Source organism: Zootoca vivipara, chromosome 10 (genome assembly GCF_963506605.1).
Source record: "Zootoca vivipara chromosome 10, rZooViv1.1, whole genome shotgun sequence".
Lineage (NCBI taxonomy): Eukaryota > Metazoa > Chordata > Lepidosauria > Squamata > Lacertidae > Zootoca > Zootoca vivipara.
Genome location: NC_083285.1, coordinates 22,866,869 through 22,887,166, shown reverse-complemented (window position 1 = coordinate 22,887,166; position 20,298 = coordinate 22,866,869). Strand labels below are relative to the sequence as shown.

Below are 20,298 nucleotides of genomic sequence, written 5' to 3'. Positions count from 1 at the left end.
ACAAAAACATTGTATAATATTTTTCTGGCTAAACTTATGTACTCACACAGTATAAGCAATCTTGAAAAATAACAAAGTGTTGATCTCCTGCCTCTCCAGGCAGGGGCATGGCTTTCTTTCCAGGAGAAAAGGCATTGAGCAATTAATATTTGAAAACCCCAAATTCTTATGGATTCAGGGCACGTAGACTTCCAATACTGACCTATCAGATTAGCTCCTTAATTGTGTATTGACCAATCAATTTAAATCTCTAATTGCGCTTTGGCCAATGGGATTAGGAAAACCATTCATCTGATGGTTGTCAAAAGACCAAACCCAAAAGCTCTCACTTAATACTTCAAAGTAAGAATTCAGGGAAACTCCCCAATAATTCCCAGGCCCCTCTTGCCACGTCTGGAGACTAAACCAATTAGGCAGATAACTTTCTGTGATCTTAAAGGTAAAGGTAAAAGGACCCCTGACCATTAGGTCCAGTCGTAACAGACTCTGGGGTTGCGGCGCTCATCTCACATTATTGAGCCAGTGTACAGCTTCCAGGTCATGTGGCCAGCATGACAAAGCCGCTTCTGGCAAACCAGAGCAGCACACGGCGCCGTACCTATTTATCTATTTATACTTTGACGTGCTTTCGAACTGCTAGGTTGGCAGGAGCTGGGACCAAGCAACGGGAGCTCACACCGTCGCAGGGATTCGAACCGCTGACCTTCTGATCGACAAGCCCTAGGCTCTGTGGTTTAACTCACAGCTCCACCCACGTCTGTGATCTTACCCCTTCCCAAATAAACATCCTCTTCACAGCTAACGCACATCAGCACATTCCACTAGAACAGGCACCCCCAAATTCGGCCCGCCAGATGTTTTGGACTACAATTCCCATCTTCCCCAACCACTGGTCCTGTTAGCGAGGGATCATGGGAGTTGTAGGCCAAAACATCTGGAGGGCCGCAGTTTGGAGGTGCCTGCACTAGAATAATAGAACTGTAAGTTGGAAAGGGCCCTGAGGACGAGCATCTCGCTTAACCCTCTGCAATGCAGGGATATGCAGTTTTCCCATATGGGGATCGAAACTGCAACTCTGGTATTATTAGCACCATGCTCTAACCAACTGGGAATCCTAGAACTTGAACATAAGGCAGATAGGTAGGTATTACCTGACCAACCTTGAACTACAATCCTGATTTCTCACCAGTCATACCGGCTTATAGGAGATCCCCCTTTCTCTTTGTACCTGTTAATATTTCATCATCCTTACAAAGAACACAAGAGCAGCTTGCTGGATCAGGCCAATGGCCCACCTAGTCCAGCATCTGGTTCTCAAGAATGACCAACCAGATGCCTGTGGGAAACCTGCAAGCACTCCTGTGGCTTCCAGCAATGGATAATCATATAATGCCATTCCAATAATATTGTTACTGAGCAGAATAACTACCATTTCCTTCCTCTCCCTTTGAACATACCTTTTTAATGCTTTTACCAACTCTTGAAGCCACAGCTGGCATGCATAGCTTTCAGCATCAAGGTTCTAGGCAGCATAAGAGCTTATGCATTCATAGGTCCTAGACCCCGGTGAATTGGGTGACATGGTAGGTAGGTATTTTACCATGCAATGGCATCCAGGCCATATTGCACCACACAATATGGCCTGGGAGTATGTTCAATCTTATCTGGTCCTCCCCATCATCCGCTATGCAGAGTCCAATCAAGTACAGCAGCAACAGGACCAATACAGTCATTTCCCCCATCAGATTAAAAGTTCGCATCCTATCAAAACAAACATTGGATTCAGGTCCGGAAAGCTCTGTGGCTGGGAAGCAAACATCAAAAATAGCTCTCACTACTCATGCCTGGTACACCAACAATCAAAATAGTAAAAAAAATACTATCAGAGACACAGAAACATGGGTAGAATTCAAGGTAAAGGTAAAGGGACCCCTGATTGTTAGGTCCAGTCACAGACAACTGTGGGGTTGTGGTGCTCATTTCACTTTACTGGCCGAGGGAGCCGGTGTACAGCTTCCGGGTCATGTGGCCAGCATGACTAAGCCGCTTCTGGCGAACCAGAGCAGCGCACAGAAACACCGTTTACGTTCCTGCCAGAGCGGTACCTATTTATCTACTTGCACTTTTACGTGCTTTCGAACTGCTAGGTTGGCAGGAGCAGGGACCGAGCAACGGGAGCTCACCCGATCGCGGGGATTCGAACTGCCAACCTTCTGATCGGCAAGCCCTAGGCTCTGTGGTTTAGACCACAACACCACCCGCGTCCCAATAAATTCAAGGTATTTAGCGGTAAAGACGTTTCAGGAACTTATAGCGTCAATGCAGAACAGCATGAACACTACCACTCTTACTTTAAAGTTCCAATGAGAGAGAGAGAGAGAGAGAGAGAGAGAGAGAGAGAGAGAGAGAGAGAGAGAGAGAGAGAGAGATGTGTAAACCTGGCATTCAAATTGCTAGGCACAAATTGATCTTTAATATCTACAAAATAATTCTTAAAAATTCAGAAGTGTATGCAATTAAAACACCATTATTTTATGTTAAAAACACGGTTACCTATAATCAGGCTGACGACTAGCAGGATGGTCGTCCCTTTGCCATCTACCGGTATATCCAGGATCATCCTATAAAAGTGAAATTGTAAAATGCAAAATCGAGTATAATGCAAGATACAGTTTGAAGATTTAAAACTTCACTATTTTTTAACCTTACTTTAAACACAATCCACATAGTAGAAGGGCTCTCAGTTTCACCATACCTCTCACAAATATTTGGAGCAGTTCTCTGTTGAGAATCTCTTTCTCAACAATATATAGAACACTATAGGTCTTTCAGAGACACTGAAGTTACTAAGTATTATGTAACCAAAATTATTTTCCCCAAAGGGGCAAGGAGCAGAATGCACTGATCAAATGTTAAATCCAGAAATTATATCTTAATTTGCATGTTGCTGATGAGCTTGTTTCATTAGGCAAACAGAATGATATACTGATGAGACCAAGACAATACTTCTACAACAGCAATAGCCATCCTCCAAACAACATACCCTGGGAACTATGAAAATCTACTATAGAAATGAGCAAAAAGGAGGCTAGTCAGATTTGATGCACCATTTTTAAAGGTAACCTAGTGTGTTACATTTTAGGAAATAGAATCAAAGCATTGTGGTTGCTTTCCTATTGTGATTACATAACAGGTTTCATGGTAGTTGAGGTGCAAATTTAGGTATGATTTCTTTGAGCTGGTTAATTTAAGATAGAAGCCCAAAAAACCCATTAGGAACATGCAATTTCTAGCTGTGTGCCACGAGGGGCAAAATTTAACTTACCATTCTGTGTGGTGGTCCACTTCTTCTTTCGTGGACAAAACCGCGGCCCTCTCCGTAATCTCTATAGCCAACATGAGCATGACTATATTCATATCTACTGTAGCTTCCTTCCCCAGGTCTCTCTGGAAGTGGTGGTTTCTTGTTTGCAAAGTTGACTTCTCGAGCATAGTCATCCTAAAAAGGTGAAATGGTGTTTTATTTATTAGGGGAGTGATAGCCCACCCAAGGCAACTCACATGAATTTCCACTTCCTCTGCTCCTCACACACACACGTGCACACACACACATACTTGATCAGGATAAAGAGTAGTTATGCCAAAATAGCCCAGTTTCTTCCACCATTCTTCCACCATTAAGATTTCACCACTACTTAATTTACAGTTGCCTTCCCATAAATATTTAGGGCAATGCCCAATTATATCTATCTGCTTGCCCTACGGAAATCCAGTGGTACAATAAGACTTCCAGCGTCACTTCTTCCCCCTTCTGCCTTCCCAATACCATCCAAAATCTACTCTAGAGGGGTGAAGGATTCTCCAGAGCAGAGCGGATTTTGAGGGCACGGGGGACATTGTGGGCAGATTTAGAATGTCACTGCTCACATGATACTGGAACTCACACCATGAGATCTAAAATTACACATTTCTTCCATTACGTTTCCTTTTCAATAACTCAAAGTTACTATATACTTGTTCTGTTTGTTTGTTTGTTTAATTTACTGCCCTTCCTCCGAAGATAAATGAGAACACAAAATACATAATAAAACAAAAACAAAACAAATAAATCACAAGCCCACAAACACATTTAAAAGACCATAGAACGTCAATCAGCCAAAGGCTTGGTTATACAGAAATGTTCTCACCTGGTGCCTAAAGATATGTAATGAAGGCACCAGGCAAACCCCCCTGGGGAGAGCATTCCACAAACAGGGAGCCACTGTAGAAAAGGCCCACACTCATATTGACACCCTCCAGACCTTGCATGGGGGAAGCACACAAAGAAGGACTTCAGATGATGATTGCAAGGTTTGAGTTGGTTCATATAGGGAGAGACTGTCCTTGAAGTATTGTGGTCCTGATCTGCTGAAGGTTTTATAAGTCAAAACCAGCACTTTGAATTGGACTCAGAAACCGTCTGGCAGCCAGTGCAGTGGAGCCAGGTTCCAACTGACTTGCCCCGGTGAGCAGCCTGGTCGCCAAATTCTGCACCAGCTGAAGTTTCCGAACAGTCTTAAGAGGCAGCCCTATATATAACACATTGCAGTAATCCAATCTAGAGGTTACAAGAGCGCAGACCACAGAAGTTAAAGTTATTCCTGTTCTGGTTTGCAAGTGTTTTTAGGAAGCCATTTGTCCAATGCGGCTTCCACTTGAGTGCAGGAAGCTCCTGCAGCCAATTGGAAGCCGTGCCTTGGTTTTCAAATGGTTTTGGGAGTTGAACGGACTCCTGCAATGGATTAAGTTTGAGAATCAAGGTACCACTGTATTGGAAACATAAAACCATTTAAAGGACCTAAAGCAGTTCTCTCAAAATCACTTAATAATTATTGAAATGCACTGATCCTTAGCTAAAACATGCTTCTGTAAACTATTACTGTCATTATTGAATTAGTAATTGTTAGTTAAAGAGCAGTTCTGCCTATTTTTACATCCTACTGCTGCTTAGCTATTAAAAAAAACAACTGACTGACTAGATATATGTCGTTCAATCTCATCCAATATCCAGCCTGTTGAAAATGGGAAGAGCATTCTGACTCCTGTAAAAGGAATTAAGAAGCATCACAAACCAGAAGAAACTTCAGCGAGTTTGATTTATTTTTCCCTAATGTGTTGCAATTATATAGTCTCCACAAAATTCCCACTCCAGCTACTGCTGATGGGGCAGCTTCTCTGCCCTTGGGGGCTATCAGGAATTAGTCTCACTACAGGATCCTTAAGTTTATGCACCCTCCCCTATGTATAAGGAGGAGGGAGAGACTGAAGTCAGAAGCAGCTCTTCCAGGTATGGGCCTTCCTACGCTGCTCACCCCTGGCCAATTGTCACAAGATGCAGATATATTGGACAGTTGCAGAGGAACCTTAGTGCCCCGTTCTCCCAGAGTAACACACCTGACAAAGTAGTTACCGGTGCAAACAGTGCAATATGTGAAAGCCAGAAAAAGGTACACAAAAGTAAAAACCATCAAGATTTACCAAAAGCCAGCTTAAAAACTTAAAAAGAAGGACAACCTAGTACTAATACCTTGTATTCTACGCTGTCAAACACATACGGCAAACACTGCAAATGGAAAAAAATTAGAAAGTTTTCTTTTTTAAAACAAATCCCATTTGTTATCACTAAGGCTTAAAGGAATTCGTATATTTAGGATATTTCTATACCACATTTTCAACAACAGTTCTCAGAACGGGAATTCTGGGAATTGTAATTCTGGGAATTATAACATATAAACAATGATAAAACAGGAAATTGAAGCAACATGTAAATAACTAAATGATTTGAGAGGCATGGGGAACTGAAATGATAATGTAAGAACCAGACAAACCTTCCTGTAGATGGAATTACAAAGGCAGGGTGCCACAACCAAGAGGTCTTACATCAGAGGTCAAATGTTCTTGAACACGGACATCTATAGATGACCTCATGGCATGGGCAGGTGTCAGAACAGAGACTCCTTTGTTCAGCTAGATAAGCCATGTAGGGCATTAAAAAGGAAGCACCACCACTCTGAATTGTCATTGGAAATGGGCTGGGGTTTGCTTAACAATGCCCTTTTAATTTAATTTTAATTTATTCATAGAAGAAATTCATACTGAACAGTTTTGACATTTTATTAAAGTCTAAGATATAGTATGTCAAAACTGTATCTTGACTAGGGGTAAAACATGCAAATATTCTAAGTTTCCATTGCTGCTCAGATTTCTCTCCCTATAAAGGCCAATCCTGATATTACTTTTTTTCTACACAGATAAAGATGTAACTGGGGAGACAAGTGATGTCTTAAGGCAGGAGTCTTTGTACCATTCAAATGTTCAAGTCTGCCATATAAAACTGGCAAGGTTCCTAGACCATCACACATGGTTTTTTTTTAATAAAAAAACAGACTTGTATTTTGCATCTAAGATATTGTTTTGCTCCCTTGGGTTACATAGCCAGTTTACATTTAAGGCACCAGAGAAAACCAACCAAGAAATGGATTGGGTAGTACTGAAGTATTTCAGAACTCTATTGATCCAGTATGAGTTCTGCAGCTCTGCTAGGCTGTATTTGTCCTCAGGACAGAACTAGTAAAAGACCTCTGCTTCTGCAAAGGATTTGAGCCTGAGGAGCAAAAATACTTATGTGTCATTTCATGGAAATCAGTGGGATTTATTTCTGAATGAACTTGCCGGGGTTTGGGATGCAAATGTGATTTTAATTGGCTTTTTGAAGAGCCAATATCTACTCTCTGAATTCTTCAATCCAATATGGCAAACCATGTTTTCAAATAGAAAGGTAATAATGACTTTGTAAACTGCTTACAGTGTTTCAAGTTTTTACAACTCTCAATAATTCTCTCTCTCTCTCTCTCTCTCTCTCTCTCTCTCTCTCTCTCTCTCTCACACACACACACACACACACACACACACACACACACACAAAAACCTATACAATGTTGCCTTTAACTGTCTGAAATGTAAACTTCTCAGTTCACATACTTTCTTCCAGGTTACAAACGTATCATTAAAAGAGTGGGGTGTGAAGAAAGCTTCACACACCAGCAGATAGCGGGAGAACCTAAACGCATGGCTATTATTAGGTGGTAGCTTCACTACCATTTGAAAGTCTCGCAATGCCCAACACAGGTATTTGGGAATGAACTTAACTAAAACTCTGATCTTTGCAATTTAACAAAATCTAGCCACATTTTTAGCACTTTGCCCCCAAAACAATTCATTTCTGACTACTCAATGTCCACCGAAAGGTAGACTGAGGTAGAAAAGGTAAAGTATTCCCCAGTGATCCAATATAGTCCAATAAAGGGCATTTTACCTAAAACCTAGTGTTCCCTATGTGGTACCCTCAGTCACCTCCTTTGGCGCCTTTCTTTCTATGGTGTGGGATTGCCTGCCTCCTGTTTTTGATGGCAAGTTGTGAGAATTAAAAGTCTAAATAAATATTCTGTGGTGCTCGCGAGAGTTTCTAAGATTTCCAAATGTGTCCCTGAGCCCGAAAAGGAGGCTCCTGCATTAAATTAACCCGACTACTGAATTTCCAAATACATGGGGAAAATTTACACTGAACTGTCATCAAGATTCCTATTCCAATTTTCATAACATCACTCTATATAACCCTGCTTGAGTTTGACTCACATCCCCTGGTTACATGTTCGGTGTCTTTAATAGAATTCCTCAGTGTATAGTCCAAGATAAAAGATCTGGGAAAAGAAAACGATAAAGACAGGAAATACGTAATGCAGATTAATGGCACTATACTTACATCAGGACGTGGAGGAAGCCGCTCTCGTGGAAGTCTATCATAATCATATCGTTCATCAGACCACACATCATCTCTTCTGTATGCCACTAAAGATAAAGATTTTATTAGCTAAAGTCAAAACTTGGTGATGGTACAAGTACCTGAATACGTCTTCTACTTTTCATGAGCTACATTGTCATATACTGGGGAAAATCCAAGATTCTAATACACCAAATTGACCCTTTTTTATCTGGAAGAAAACCCAATGCCATTAGCATTTTTTTGTTTTATTTGCCTGTAAATATTCTTCAAGGCTTCTTTTTTGACATGGTTTTGTGGTGCAGAATTTTAAGACAATTTATATATTTGACGTATGCCAGTTTTTTTCATTTTGCATTTTACACATAATTAACTCAAAGCTTCTTTGGCCTGGTTTGCATAATACATTAAATTACAGCTTAAAACAAACTACGATTTCATGTGAACGAGCAGAGTGCTAGTGTATGCTCCTCAAAAGTTCTCACGCAGCTCCTCTCCTGCTGCTGCTGCTATGGATGAAAACAAGCCAGATTCTGGCTCGGGGGTTACTTCCCCTAAACATGTCACGAGCAGTAAGCAAAGAAAAAACTTCAGTTCCTATGTGAGGTATGTTTGCAACGCAAATAAGCCGGAAGATCAATTCTGGAAAACACAACAAGCTCCACTGTGGTTTGTTTCCTCCTTGGTGCAGCAGTGGCAAGGACACGAGCTTAAGATTTGTTGAACTCCACTAAAAGTGTCATGAGGCAAAGGAGGGAGCTTGTAAAACTAAAGCCTGCTCACATACTGTGATACTAAAGCATGGTCTGCTATTTGCACAAGCCATAATTTTCTCATTTATGACAAAAAATGCAAGCTAGGATTTGTCAAAGGTGTGAAAGATGAGGGCATGCAATTATCTGTGCCTTGGAGAACTGATAATATTCCTTGGGGCACATCCGCATTTTCCTGCAATGTGACTAATCAGTATGCTCTCATGGAAACAAGTGGACTGGTTTTAATTTACAGATAGCTAAATTAAATTGGGCTCACCAAATGTAACGAGAGAAGCTGACACGCCACAACCTCCGTATTTAAATTATCACCTGCTATTCAGTCTAGGTGAGGTAAACTCCAAGGGTCAAATAACTTTACCTATTTTAAAAGTGTTATTATACACTACATAGGCTTGTTCATTTTCTCTGCAATGACTCAATTACCTTTTACTAAATCCACCTTTACCTTTTGATAAGCTGTCAGTAGGCTCAAAAAATAAAACCCCACTCTTCAAGCTGTCCTGTAGAACTACTGTTGTACCTGTTGTATCCATTCTTATAGTAAAACGCTGAATCAAAGCTCACTGACTGAACTTGCAGCCTTGTGGCTAGTCCAAATCTAGCTGTTTTGTCCAGGTTGGCACTACCGTATGGGAAAAGAGAGAAGGCGGCATGAAAAAGCCAAACAATTATTTTGGTTTGTTCATTATTATGGCTTATCTCATCTTAATTTCAATGCTTACAGTGAAATTCTAATATTACATTTTCAGTTATGTTCACTGCTCTTCTATTTCAGCACACAAAGGTGATTTAAATAATTTCAGAACATTGTACAGGCAACTCCCCACTTGTGCATGTTTCCGCTGACACACACGTCAAAAGTGAACAGGGAGAGCAGAACAGGGGAATCCTGGCTTGCAGTGTCCCACTGATGCACTGCAGTGCTGCATGCCCAGAACAGAACCCCCACGCAAGTGGGACATTGCCCTGTAATTACATAGGTTTTATTCAAAGCACCTGTGAGAAGAGTTCTCAGTCCCTGCTAAAGAAAGGTGAGAGGGAATCAGTTTTCACTCACTTATCTTTTAAACCAAAGGCTTTCTCCCAAGGGCTTGGGGGTCCTCTGAAACATGTGGGTGGTTCACAAGAGAGGCAGAACTGGTTAAAATTACCTCCTTCCTGTGAGTAGATGCCCCCACTGGATCATAGGCCCTTGAATTCACAGAAGGACTTCTTCCTTCCATGGATTCACCTCCGTCTGAATCTAGCCACATAAACGTTTTGACCTGGTGTGCATAATAGTTTATGTAATAATTAAAGCACATCTGTTTGCAATGGCCAAATACTATATACATCTGACATGTAAGATGGTTGATCGGGTAAACAGATATTATATTCGCTTGTAAATTCTAAATGACCTATTGTGTCATTGTATTTACTAAGGTTGTTACATATTTTACATAGAAGAGCAGCATTTAACTCATTTTTTGATGGCTAATACATCAATTCAGTTAACAGATGAGAGCACACATGTTTGTGTTTGGGTATGATTTAATTTTACTTAACATATTTTTAAGAGGCCGTGGGTTGCTTCCAATGCTATCTATGTGCGAGTAGAATGGATTTCCATTGACATAACAGAACTTCCCCTTCCTCTTCTCCCTGCACCCCCAGAATCTGTCCTGGATGGTCCCCAACTCTTCACTTAAGATTAGCAGAACTTTAAAAAATCTGAAATACATCACAATTATAGCTTTTATTTTTTTAAAAAAAACCTTTTTGGCCACTGTGTAAAATAAAGAGCTTTGTTATCAGAACTAATTTTAGGTCAACAGACATAGCATTTGTAATCACTTACTTTTGTTCTTTCTTCAACAATGCTTTAAATCCCAATAAATTCGTTCCTGTGTATTTTAAAAACAAATGTAAAGGCGGAATGAATCTATCTCAATTAAAAGCAAAATAACATTAAGTTGGAGCCAAAGAACTATGAACATGGAGACAGTTGTGCAAGGGGACTCTTCCACTCTCCCTCACCTTCTACAATACTTCTGAAAAGCTACTACTGACAGTCAGGAGACAGAACCCTCTAGGGTAATATGAAATGGGTCACTGGGAAATGCAGGGGTGGTGGTAATCTACTGAAATTGTCCAAATAAAAGCTTTCCCAGTCTAAGAAGTTGCTTTTTGTGTGGGGAAAGTGCCTTGTTAGAACATCTATACAGACAAACTTCTGAGGATCCAACTCATTATTTAGAAGCAAAATATTTTGTACAATAGTTTATTTACAAGACTGACAATGAGGGGTTTTTTTAAGGGGGTGCACTTTATCATTTAGTCAACTAGAATGATTAAGAACCTTTTGACTTATAAACAAGATGCTACCATTTATCATCATCACCACCAATTCATTTGTATGCTACCTTCTCATAGTTAAAACCATGCTCAAAGCAGCTTACAACATGAAAAGATTTGCATAATTACAAACATAACAAAAGTAGTCAAAAACAATAAATAAAACATATCAGAAAGTACACAACAAAATTAAACTATTTCCACATAAACCGTAAGGTAGAAAAATTACTGTCAATAACAGGAACAAAAATTCCCAACAAAGCACCCTAAACAATACCCCAGCCCAAGACTCTGTTCAGCAGCCTCAGCTTTTGTAGCTGGAGTCAGTCAAGGCCCTACCCTCCCAGGTCAGGTGGGAAATGGCAAGTAATTAAACAAGCATCAGAGCTTTTAAAAAAAATACTTTTCATACATACACCTACAAAGCCATAGGTGGCAGGTACCTTCTTCCTTCTATCAAGCACCAGTAGGGATACCTTTTCTAATATGGTGCCTGCTTCAACACATACACCAACACATATATGTCATTTAGAACCAAGACAAAAATGACTTCATTTCCAGAATTCCTCAAAAGTAATTCTCTACAGTCATCTGTCTCTTGGGAGTCAGTTTCCAGGAATTTGAGGAGCTGATGATGGGGGTGGGTGGACGATAACACTGATTACCCCATGCAGGAAAAGAAGACATCTGAGGAGCAGAGTCCTTTGGTCAGTAGTATCACTCCCCTAATAGTAACATGACACATATAATGTCCAAAAAAGCTCCAAGAGAATAGGCTCCTACAAGGGCAAGGAGGCTGAGGTATGCAGGAAAAGCACCCCTTGTCTCTCACACACAAAGCGGAAGACAAAGGCTAGAAGCCAATTTGCTGGCTCCATGGAGCAGGGTACCATGAGAAGATAATGCATGCACGTTCATCTATTTTACCTCTGGTTTCTGATTTGTGTGTGGATTCCCTTAGTTAGATAGGGTGAGGGCTTGTGGGTGGTCCACATTTATTATCCAACACAAAATAAGAAATTGTGTTTAATTTACAACAAGTGCGTTCAGTTTGCAGCAAGGCAGAAAAGGAGGAGGGTGGCAACTGGAAGCAACTTGGTCACTGTTAAGAGTAACGCACTTCCACTTCTGTTGTCATATGCAAGGCACGTTTCATGTATTTTTGCTGGGCAGCTTATAAATAAAAAATCATTACTATTATTGCAACTCTGCACGGACGCGCCTGCAACAGAAGTTCATCGGGTGGAACATTTCTCACCCCTTGGCTGTCTCATCAGAACTTCGAGGCGTCGGGTTCCTGTTAAAGAGACCCAGGAACGGAATCAGCAGCAAAGGAACTCAACAAGCAGCCGACGTGTTTTTTTTAAGGCGTGCTGCTAGTAGACGTGCAGTACTGCTCCCCTGTCTGAGCTAGGGACGCGTGAATCCCCTCGCCCGCAGGCGGCTCCCTAAGTGCCACGCTGCCCCAAGAGGAAATCCCATTCCCCTCAACGGGGCTTCCTTCCGTGGACACGTGCACAGCGCTGCGACCGACTGGCTCAAGCCTATAACCTCAGCCGAACTGGCACTTGTCTCCCGAGGCGCCCTTGGAGGAATGAGCTCCGAGGAATGCCCAAGGGCCGGGCAACGCCCTTCTGCACGTGCGCCTCCCAAAAAAGAACGAGGCCGGCCATGGGAAATTGGGAGTGGGGCTCCTTTCCTCTCTCTCCCGCCTACCCCTCACCCACCCGTCCTCGGTCCATAATCCCTTGTACCGTACCAACCGACTCACCCGCCGCCAGTCAAAACCGCCACAACATGGAGCTTGTCTTAACCCACTTCCGGCGCGTTAGGTGACGTTACCGGAAATGCGTCAATTGCGCGTCCCTCCAACGCCCGTCCCAAACCGAGAAGTTTACCATAGAGACGCGGGCCCAGCCAATAGACCTCCCGCAATAGAGCTTTGCAAAGAGGAGCGCCATAGAGTTGTGGGAAAGGAGGGGCTGCCCCGCATATGGCGGCGTTCAAAGGGGACCCGGAAATTAGGGTCCTTTAATTAAAACGAATAGACTTGGTTTAGCCGAGTTTGTTCGCTTCCCCCACCCCCACCCCCAGGTAACCCTAACAGGGAGTCTCGTGCTTACTACGTCATCAAAAAGGCGCCCAGGCGTGAGGCGTCCTAGAGGGAGGGCGACGCTGGGGACCACAGGAGTGGGAGGCGGCTCCAGAGGAAACGAGCGCGATGGTTTGGCCCGACTGAGCGGCTTCTCTTGGCTGCAGTGAGTCCCTCAGTTCCTGCCTTCAGAGGTGTGCGGCGTCCTTAACCCTTTGCATTTCCAGTGGGTGCTTCGGACCCTCCTGTTTCTGGGTTTACTTGGTGTAGAGACCAGTTGTCCCATCTCTTAAAAGCCCTTCAAGCGCAGTAGCCCTGCAGAGCGCGTCACCCTGGAGTAGTTGGGCCCTCCTCCCTCAAGTCTTCATTCCCATCGAAATCCCTGCGAGTGACTTGACATCTGAGGAAGCAAGACCTAATCGAGCTGTCAATTCCACTTCGTGACAGCATTGTGAAGCCTGCCGTCCAATGAAGCAGAGATTAATGAAGCCCGTCTATCATTTCCAGGGGTAGGGTTCAGACTTTTAACTACTCACTTAAAACTGCTGAAATATGTAACAAAATCAAAAGCCGTTCGATTTACCCATGATATTGCCAAACGGTACTGCTCATATCTTTGAATGGACTTTGTTAACAGATCAGTTGCACACTGTTCGTGGCATAAATGAGGGTGAATATTTACTTGCCGCGTGCTCTCGTGTTGTCTTCACAAAGCTGTGAAAAAGGTTCTCCTTGGTGGATGATATCGATTTCCCACAGTGGTCACCCAGATGCCTATGGGAACCCAACCACTGAACATAAGTGTAGTTTCCCAGCAACTAGTATTTAGAGGCATGCTTATAGCAATTTTGACTACTTCCATAAGTTTGTCTAATCCACTTTTAAAGCCAACTAAGTTGGTGACCATCAGAAATTTTAACAGCATAGCAATATGTTGTGTGCAGAAATATTTCCTTTCTACCACTTGGCTTTATTGAACAACTCAAGGTTCTAGAACAGGTTTTTTTTTTAAACTTGGCCAAGCTTCTAGGGACTGCATCCTAACAGTGGGCATGGTCACCCAAAGTCTGCAGGCACACTATGCATACAAATTGGTCAAAACACAATCCTCCTTCAGGGTGGAGAGATTACAGTGATCATCTCCCTGTGATTTCTTTCCCACCCAGCTGAAGCAGAGGCCATCGTCTTTCCCAACAGAGTGTTAGGGACACCAAGCTGACCTACCAGGCCCCTCAAACAGGGGGGGAAAGGCGGGGTTGGACAGAACACAATCTCCAATGTTGGCCGAGCTCTCTGATGTTCTCCAAGTAGTGACACTGGTGTCTATTCATTTCAGAAGATTCCTTGTATGTCTTAATTTAGACGGCTGAGAACACTGGAAGTTGCCAACCATTGAACATTCCCTGTTGACTGGAGAGGATTTTTTATTTTATTTTTTAAAAAGTTTTTATATTGCCACTGCTGCTCATAAAGGCGGGAAAAAGAGGAGTTGCAGAGAATGTTGGATACTGGTTTGTGTAGGTGGGTGGGTGTTTATGTTGCTGCCACCCAGAAAAACAGTAGATTATTGATGGGCTGTTCAGAATGGATTGGTGCATCATTGGTTCCCCACCCCTGTTCTAGTATTATGGGAGGGAGAAAAACTTCCCTCTATCCACTTTCTTTATGCTCTTCATAATTTCATAAGCTTTCATCACATCCCCACCACTTGGCTTCTTTCTAAACTACCGGTAAGAAGCCCAAATCTTTCCTCATAGCACCATAGTGAAAATAAATAAATAAACTGCTTTGTTACCTTTCTGCTCCTAGATGTTGCTGCAGCCAGAATTGTAGTTGGCTTGCTGGGGAGCAGGATTCTAACATGGAGGTGTCTGGACAGGATAGATGCCTATCTCCTACCTCCTTTCCTGACCACTTTCTGGAATGATAGTTGGTCTGGATGGTTAAGCATGTAAATATAAATGAAAAAAACCCGAAGTCTTTGCTGTCTAGAATTTTGTACATGACCATAGTTTATAAAATGGTGTGTTAATTAGCTAAGTTAAAGTTAACTAATTTTTCTTTTTTCTTTTTTGTCTCTAGGAAAAAATGAGTGGAGGGTTAGCACCAAGCAAAAGCACAGTTTATGTGTCCAATTTGCCCTTCTCATTGACAAACAGTGACTTATACAGAGTAAGCAAGAATACTTTGAAATTACGTATGAATATTAAGTATGACATATAAAGCCTTAAGCAGCTCAGGACCACAGTACCTAAAGGACTGCCTCTACCCATATGAACTGACCTGGACCCTGTGATCATCATCTGAAGTCCTCCTTTGTGTGTCTCCTCTGCAAGAGGTCCAGAGGGTGGCAACACAAGAACAGGGCTTTTCTGCAGTGGTTCCCTATTTGTGGAATGCTCTCCCCAAGGATGCTTGCCTGGCTCCTTCATTACATATCTTTAGGCATTTCTCTATAATGAGGCCTTTGGCCAATTAAACAATCTGTGGCATTTTAAATGTGTTTGTAGGAGGGGGGGTTATTGATTCGTTTTTGGTTTTCATGTATTTTGTCTTCACATTTTGTATTTCTATGTTGTGAGCCACCCTGTGGATCTTTGGATGAAGGGTGGTATAGAGATTTAATAAATAAATATCAAGTTGTTTCTCTTGGCTTACGGAAAAACATTTATTTGCATTCTTGTATGCCTTACCTAAACAGCTAAAATCCCTTTTTATGTCTCTTTCAGATTTTTTCCAAATATGGCAAAGTGGTTAAGTGAGTAAAGATATGACATATATTTGCATATTTTTAATTATGGTTTGTGACAATTATCATAGGGAGCTGGTTCACATGTAACATTTAGAGTAGAACATTTAAAATATACAAGCCAGCAGCATTATTTCTGAATAGGAATGGGAATTTATGCATTCAAGAGCAATCTGATAATGATTTTGTTTTGGTCCTGCTAGAGAAACATGAGCAGTTCTATTTCTCATCCAGACATATTTTAAATGGCTAGAATTCTTTTTTTCTTTTTTCTTTTTGCATATGGAAACTGTGATACTTCAAGTGGTGATGGACCCTGACTCCCATCATCTCTGACCATTGGCTATGCTTGCTGGGGCTGATGGGAGTTCAACAACATCTGGGGGGGCCACAGATTTCCTCTCCCTGCTTTAAAGCTTCAGACGGCTGATACTATTGAAGGTGATCCTTCATATAACCTGGTCTCAAACCACTTAGGACTTCAATGAAATATGAACTGTTAACAAGCTTTGTATTGTAATAATCGATACATATAAAATGAGTCAAAGAGCAAATAATTCAAAAAGTGCAGTTTTATGCTGAGTGATATGTAAACACACTGTTCTTTTGTTCATATTAGTAACTTGCTTGTGTTTCAGAGTGACAATTATGAAAGACAAAGACACACGAAAGAGCAAAGGGGTTGCTTTTATTTTGTTCTTGGATAAAGAATCAGCACAGAACTGTTCTCGGACGCTTAACAATAAACAAGTGAGTGACAACAGCATACATTGTTATGAGGAAGCTTTTGATTCGTTCGGAAAACTTAAGGTTGTATTTGCTTTTCTTGCCACTTGCATTTAGCTGTTTGGAAGAGTAATAAAAGCAAGTATTGCTATTGACAATGGAAGAGCTGCAGAATTCATCCGCAGGCGAAACTACTACGACAAATCAAAGTGCTATGAATGTGGAGTGAGTATATTTATAAGGCCTCTAGCAGAAGTATCTATTTTTGGTCCCGCTCTTATTCTTTAACCAGTTCAGCTTGAAGCACACTTCTGGATTACCAATTAAGTTGATAGATAAATTGTTAGAATTATTTTCCAGCAGTGACTATAACTTTCAAAAGTCAGCTTGCAGATGGCAATTCCTTCTTGCTTTATCACAGTTTATATGCTAATATTCACATGCACTCTAGTTCATGCTTCTGTTTTTAAATGTTTGCAAATACTATACTGTCTCTTCCAAAGAATAACACATACCTGAGGTATAGGCCCACTTTCTCAAAATATGCATTTGTGCGGTGAGGAATATTAAAGGTCACAGTCCTTCACACTTTTGCTGCATGAGTATACTCGTGTGTAGGCACCTCGTTAGAAGCTTTCCATTTAGCAGAGTTTCTGGAAGCAATGGTCAGCAATTGAAGCTACACTTTGAGAAGAAATACAGACATAAAACTCAGTCAAGTGATTTATTGCTTGACTGGTCATAAACACATCATGGTAGCACTATTTTTAATCATTCTAGCAATAGCTGTAACGACATACTTAAGTTTCAGTTCCTGTTTCTTTTTGGCAATGACATAGGCAAACACAGTCTATAGGCAGTCATGACGCATCAGTTTGCAGACAGCATTTGGTGGTCAGTCGTCTGAAAAAAGTGAAAATGAAAGTTCTCCTTTTATCGACCCTTCCAGCTGAAGCTGCACATGCTCAGAGTGCCTTTCCCACTTATATACAACTGTTCTGGAATCTTCTCTCTGTTTCTGGATGAATGACTCCCTAACAGAGAAACCCTAGAACCTCTTTGCACTTCAAGAATTAATAAATAATTAGTTAGCATAATGGTTTGTTTGTTGATTCTCAAAGCCGTTGTGCTTTTCTGTGAATTCTGTTCACAAATATATATACCTTTTCTCTTAAGGAAACGGGGCATTTAAGCTATGCATGTCCTAAGAACATGCTAGGGGAGCGTGAGCCACCGAAAAAGAAAGAAAAGAAGAAAAGAAAGAAAGCAATTGAAGAAGAAGAAGAAGAGGAAGAAGAAGAAATGTAAGTGCAAGGAGATGTATGAAGCAGCTTTCATTTCCCCATTTTCTTCTTGTGAGTTTATAAGATGTATTTGGGTGTCTCCCCTCTCCTTCTTTTCTTTCTTTGCTGCTCAGTGAGGGAGAACCAGAAAGTGAAGAAGAGGGAGAAGACCCTGCCCTTGATAGCCTCAGTCAAGCTATAGCTTTCCAGGTACTAAAAATGCCTATTTTGATTCTAATTAAATGTTAGCATTCTAATTTTTAAAGGAAAGCTGGAGAGATCCAGAATGTTACAGGAAGGGATTGTTCTGCTCGCTTCTGTTCAGTGTCATAATTGGTGCTCGTCTCTTTTCCAAAGCTGTGCTCTCCAGGATGATCTGTGCATATAGCCAACGGACAACTGGGGATTTATCATGATTCACACCATGATGCTCATCTTGTCCCTGGTTAAATGGCTAGTTACACGAAAAAACGCAAAAAGAATGCTAAAAGGGAGAAACTATTTTGGAAAAGTGCCAGCTATTAAGGTTTCTTGTAGTTCTCAACATGTTTTGGAACCGAACTTCTTTCTTTGGGAGCAATCCTGGACTTCCTGAAGCAGATTTTTTCCCCCTGAAATTCTTTCTCAGGGTGCAAACTGCTTCAGATATTTGTGCAGGCCACTACAGAAAGTCTAAGATAGCTTCTGAAAAAGGAACTTCAGTTCCATAATTCCACGAGGTGCAATAAAACATAATAGCTGGCACTCCTTGAGAACTAGTTTCTCCTTCTTCTTTTCTCTCTCTTTCCCATTGGAGGTCAACAATTCTTACGCATCAGCAGTTGCCTGGGACTAGATTTTGATCAAGTGCCCTGACTCTATCCTATGGTTTTATAACTTCACATTTGAGTGTAATGGAGTTTTGTTTAGTTCAGTGTGGGTTGTTGTTTTAGAAAACACTGTATTCTGCTTCATTGGGTTCCCAGAGAAACCATTATCATTATAGTGTTAGCAATGAAGATTCAGAAACCAAGATGCAAATCCCATACTTCTGTTAAACTGTGTGACTTCAGAACAGCGATTTGAGTCCAAATATCCTGCTGTGCAAGTGAGAGATGCTTCTACTCACATAGCAAGTGGAGTAGCATCTTCCTTCATCATCTCCTGAAAAGCAACTCCAAATGGCCAAGGGACCATCTTCAGGGTGGGAAGTAAACGACAGACATTCATCATGTACAAGCAGGAGGCCATCTGCCTTCATAGTGGGATCTATTTTGTGTTAGTTATTTACATTACTTGTCAACAGTAATTCATCTTGCACTGAAAATCTTTCCATGGCCAGGGAAGTAATTTTTCTAATCCTTCCAAAAGGAAGATTTCATAAGAGGGAGTGGCTCAGTGTTGCAGGCGAGGCAATGGCGCAGATTGAAGCAATGTAGTACCAAGAAAAGGACTGGCCCGTCAATAAGTATATTTCGCATTACATAATTTCATGTAACTCTCTGTCTTCAATTGTCATGCAGCAAGCCAAAATTGAGGAAGAACAGCAAAAATTGGTGCAGGCAGAAGAGGAGGCCTCAACCTCTGATTCAAGACGACCGCGGATCAAAAAAAGTGCATATTTTAGTGATGAGGAAGAACTTAGTGATTGATTCATATACCATGTACATTTATAAAATGTAGGCTTCTTTTATTCTACACACGTTTGTAATGCTATGAAGACTTCTCTCCTATTGTAAATAAAAGTAACAGTAATTTGAGGACATCAGATATTTCTTGTTTTGTAAACTCTGATGAAAAGCACAGCATTTTATCAATTTTTGTAATCTTATTTTAAAATCATGAACTAAATTGTTTCCATGTCATCCTCAATCATACTACAGTAAACACGGCGTTTATTTCTAGAAGAAGCAGCTCTAAGCTCTTAAACAGGGGTAGGCAACCTAAGGCCCGTTGGCGGATGCGGCCCAATCGCCTTCTCAATCTGGGAATCAGCGTCTTTTTACATGAGTAGAATGTGTCCTTTTATTTAAAATGCATCTCTGGGTTATTTATGGGGCATAGGAATTCGTTCATTTCCCCCCCAAAAAAATATAGCTCGGCCCACCACATGGTCTGAGGGATGGTGGACCGGCCCACGGCTGGAAAAGGTTGCTGACCCCTGCTCTTAAGGCATACCTAGAGAATTTCACTCTTGGAGACATAATGTAAATAGCAGTTGTACTCCAGTTGCATCCAATCTTAGTCCTATTCGGAGTAGACCTGTTGACATAAATCAACACAACTAAGTTAGGCTCATTAATTTCAGTAGGTCTGCTCTGAGTAGGGCTTAGTTGGCTACAACCACATAACTCTGAAATTATGCTGAAGATATGTGTTGCAATATACATCTTCAGTGGTACCTCTACTTACGAATAACTCTACTTATGAATGTTTCTATTTGCGAACGGAGCTCCGTCCGCCATCTTGGATGCGGTTTAGATAGGATTTTTTTCTACTTACGAATTTTTAGATAGGGTTGCTTCGACTTACGAATTTTT

The 20,298-nt window shown here is 41.3% G+C and overlaps 2 protein-coding genes across 9 annotated transcripts in view; one reads left to right on the top strand and one right to left on the bottom strand.

Annotated features, from left to right (window-relative positions):
* The window catches only part of PPHLN1 (periphilin 1), a 29,836-nt gene extending 17,069 nt beyond the window's left edge, over positions 1-12,767 (bottom strand). For 2 of the 8 annotated variants that reach the window (XM_060279605.1, XM_060279609.1), the window contains exons 1-7: positions 12,701-12,766; positions 10,433-10,478; positions 9,041-9,217; positions 7,802-7,887; positions 5,567-5,602; positions 3,326-3,499; positions 2,554-2,621 (exon numbers count right to left, since the gene is read on the bottom strand). In XM_060279605.1, coding sequence (XP_060135588.1) covers positions 2,554-2,621; positions 3,326-3,499; positions 5,567-5,602; positions 7,802-7,887; positions 9,041-9,128 — 452 coding nt within the window. In that variant the 5' untranslated portion in view covers positions 9,129-9,217; positions 10,433-10,478; positions 12,701-12,766. The other 6 variants (XM_060279607.1, XM_060279612.1, XM_060279608.1 and 3 more) reach the window with 6 other exon arrangements.
* Positions 12,768-12,854: 87 nt separating this feature from the next.
* Positions 12,855-19,519, top strand: ZCRB1 (zinc finger CCHC-type and RNA binding motif containing 1). Its single transcript, XM_035127480.2, has 8 exons — positions 12,855-13,530; positions 15,104-15,193; positions 15,751-15,779; positions 16,409-16,520; positions 16,614-16,721; positions 17,673-17,800; positions 17,914-17,989; positions 19,282-19,519. The coding sequence occupies exons 2-8, from the start codon at positions 15,110-15,112 to the stop codon at positions 19,408-19,410; spliced, it is 666 nt and encodes a 221-aa protein (XP_034983371.1). The 5' UTR covers positions 12,855-13,530; positions 15,104-15,109; the 3' UTR covers positions 19,411-19,519.
* Positions 19,520-20,298: the final 779 nt, after the last annotated feature.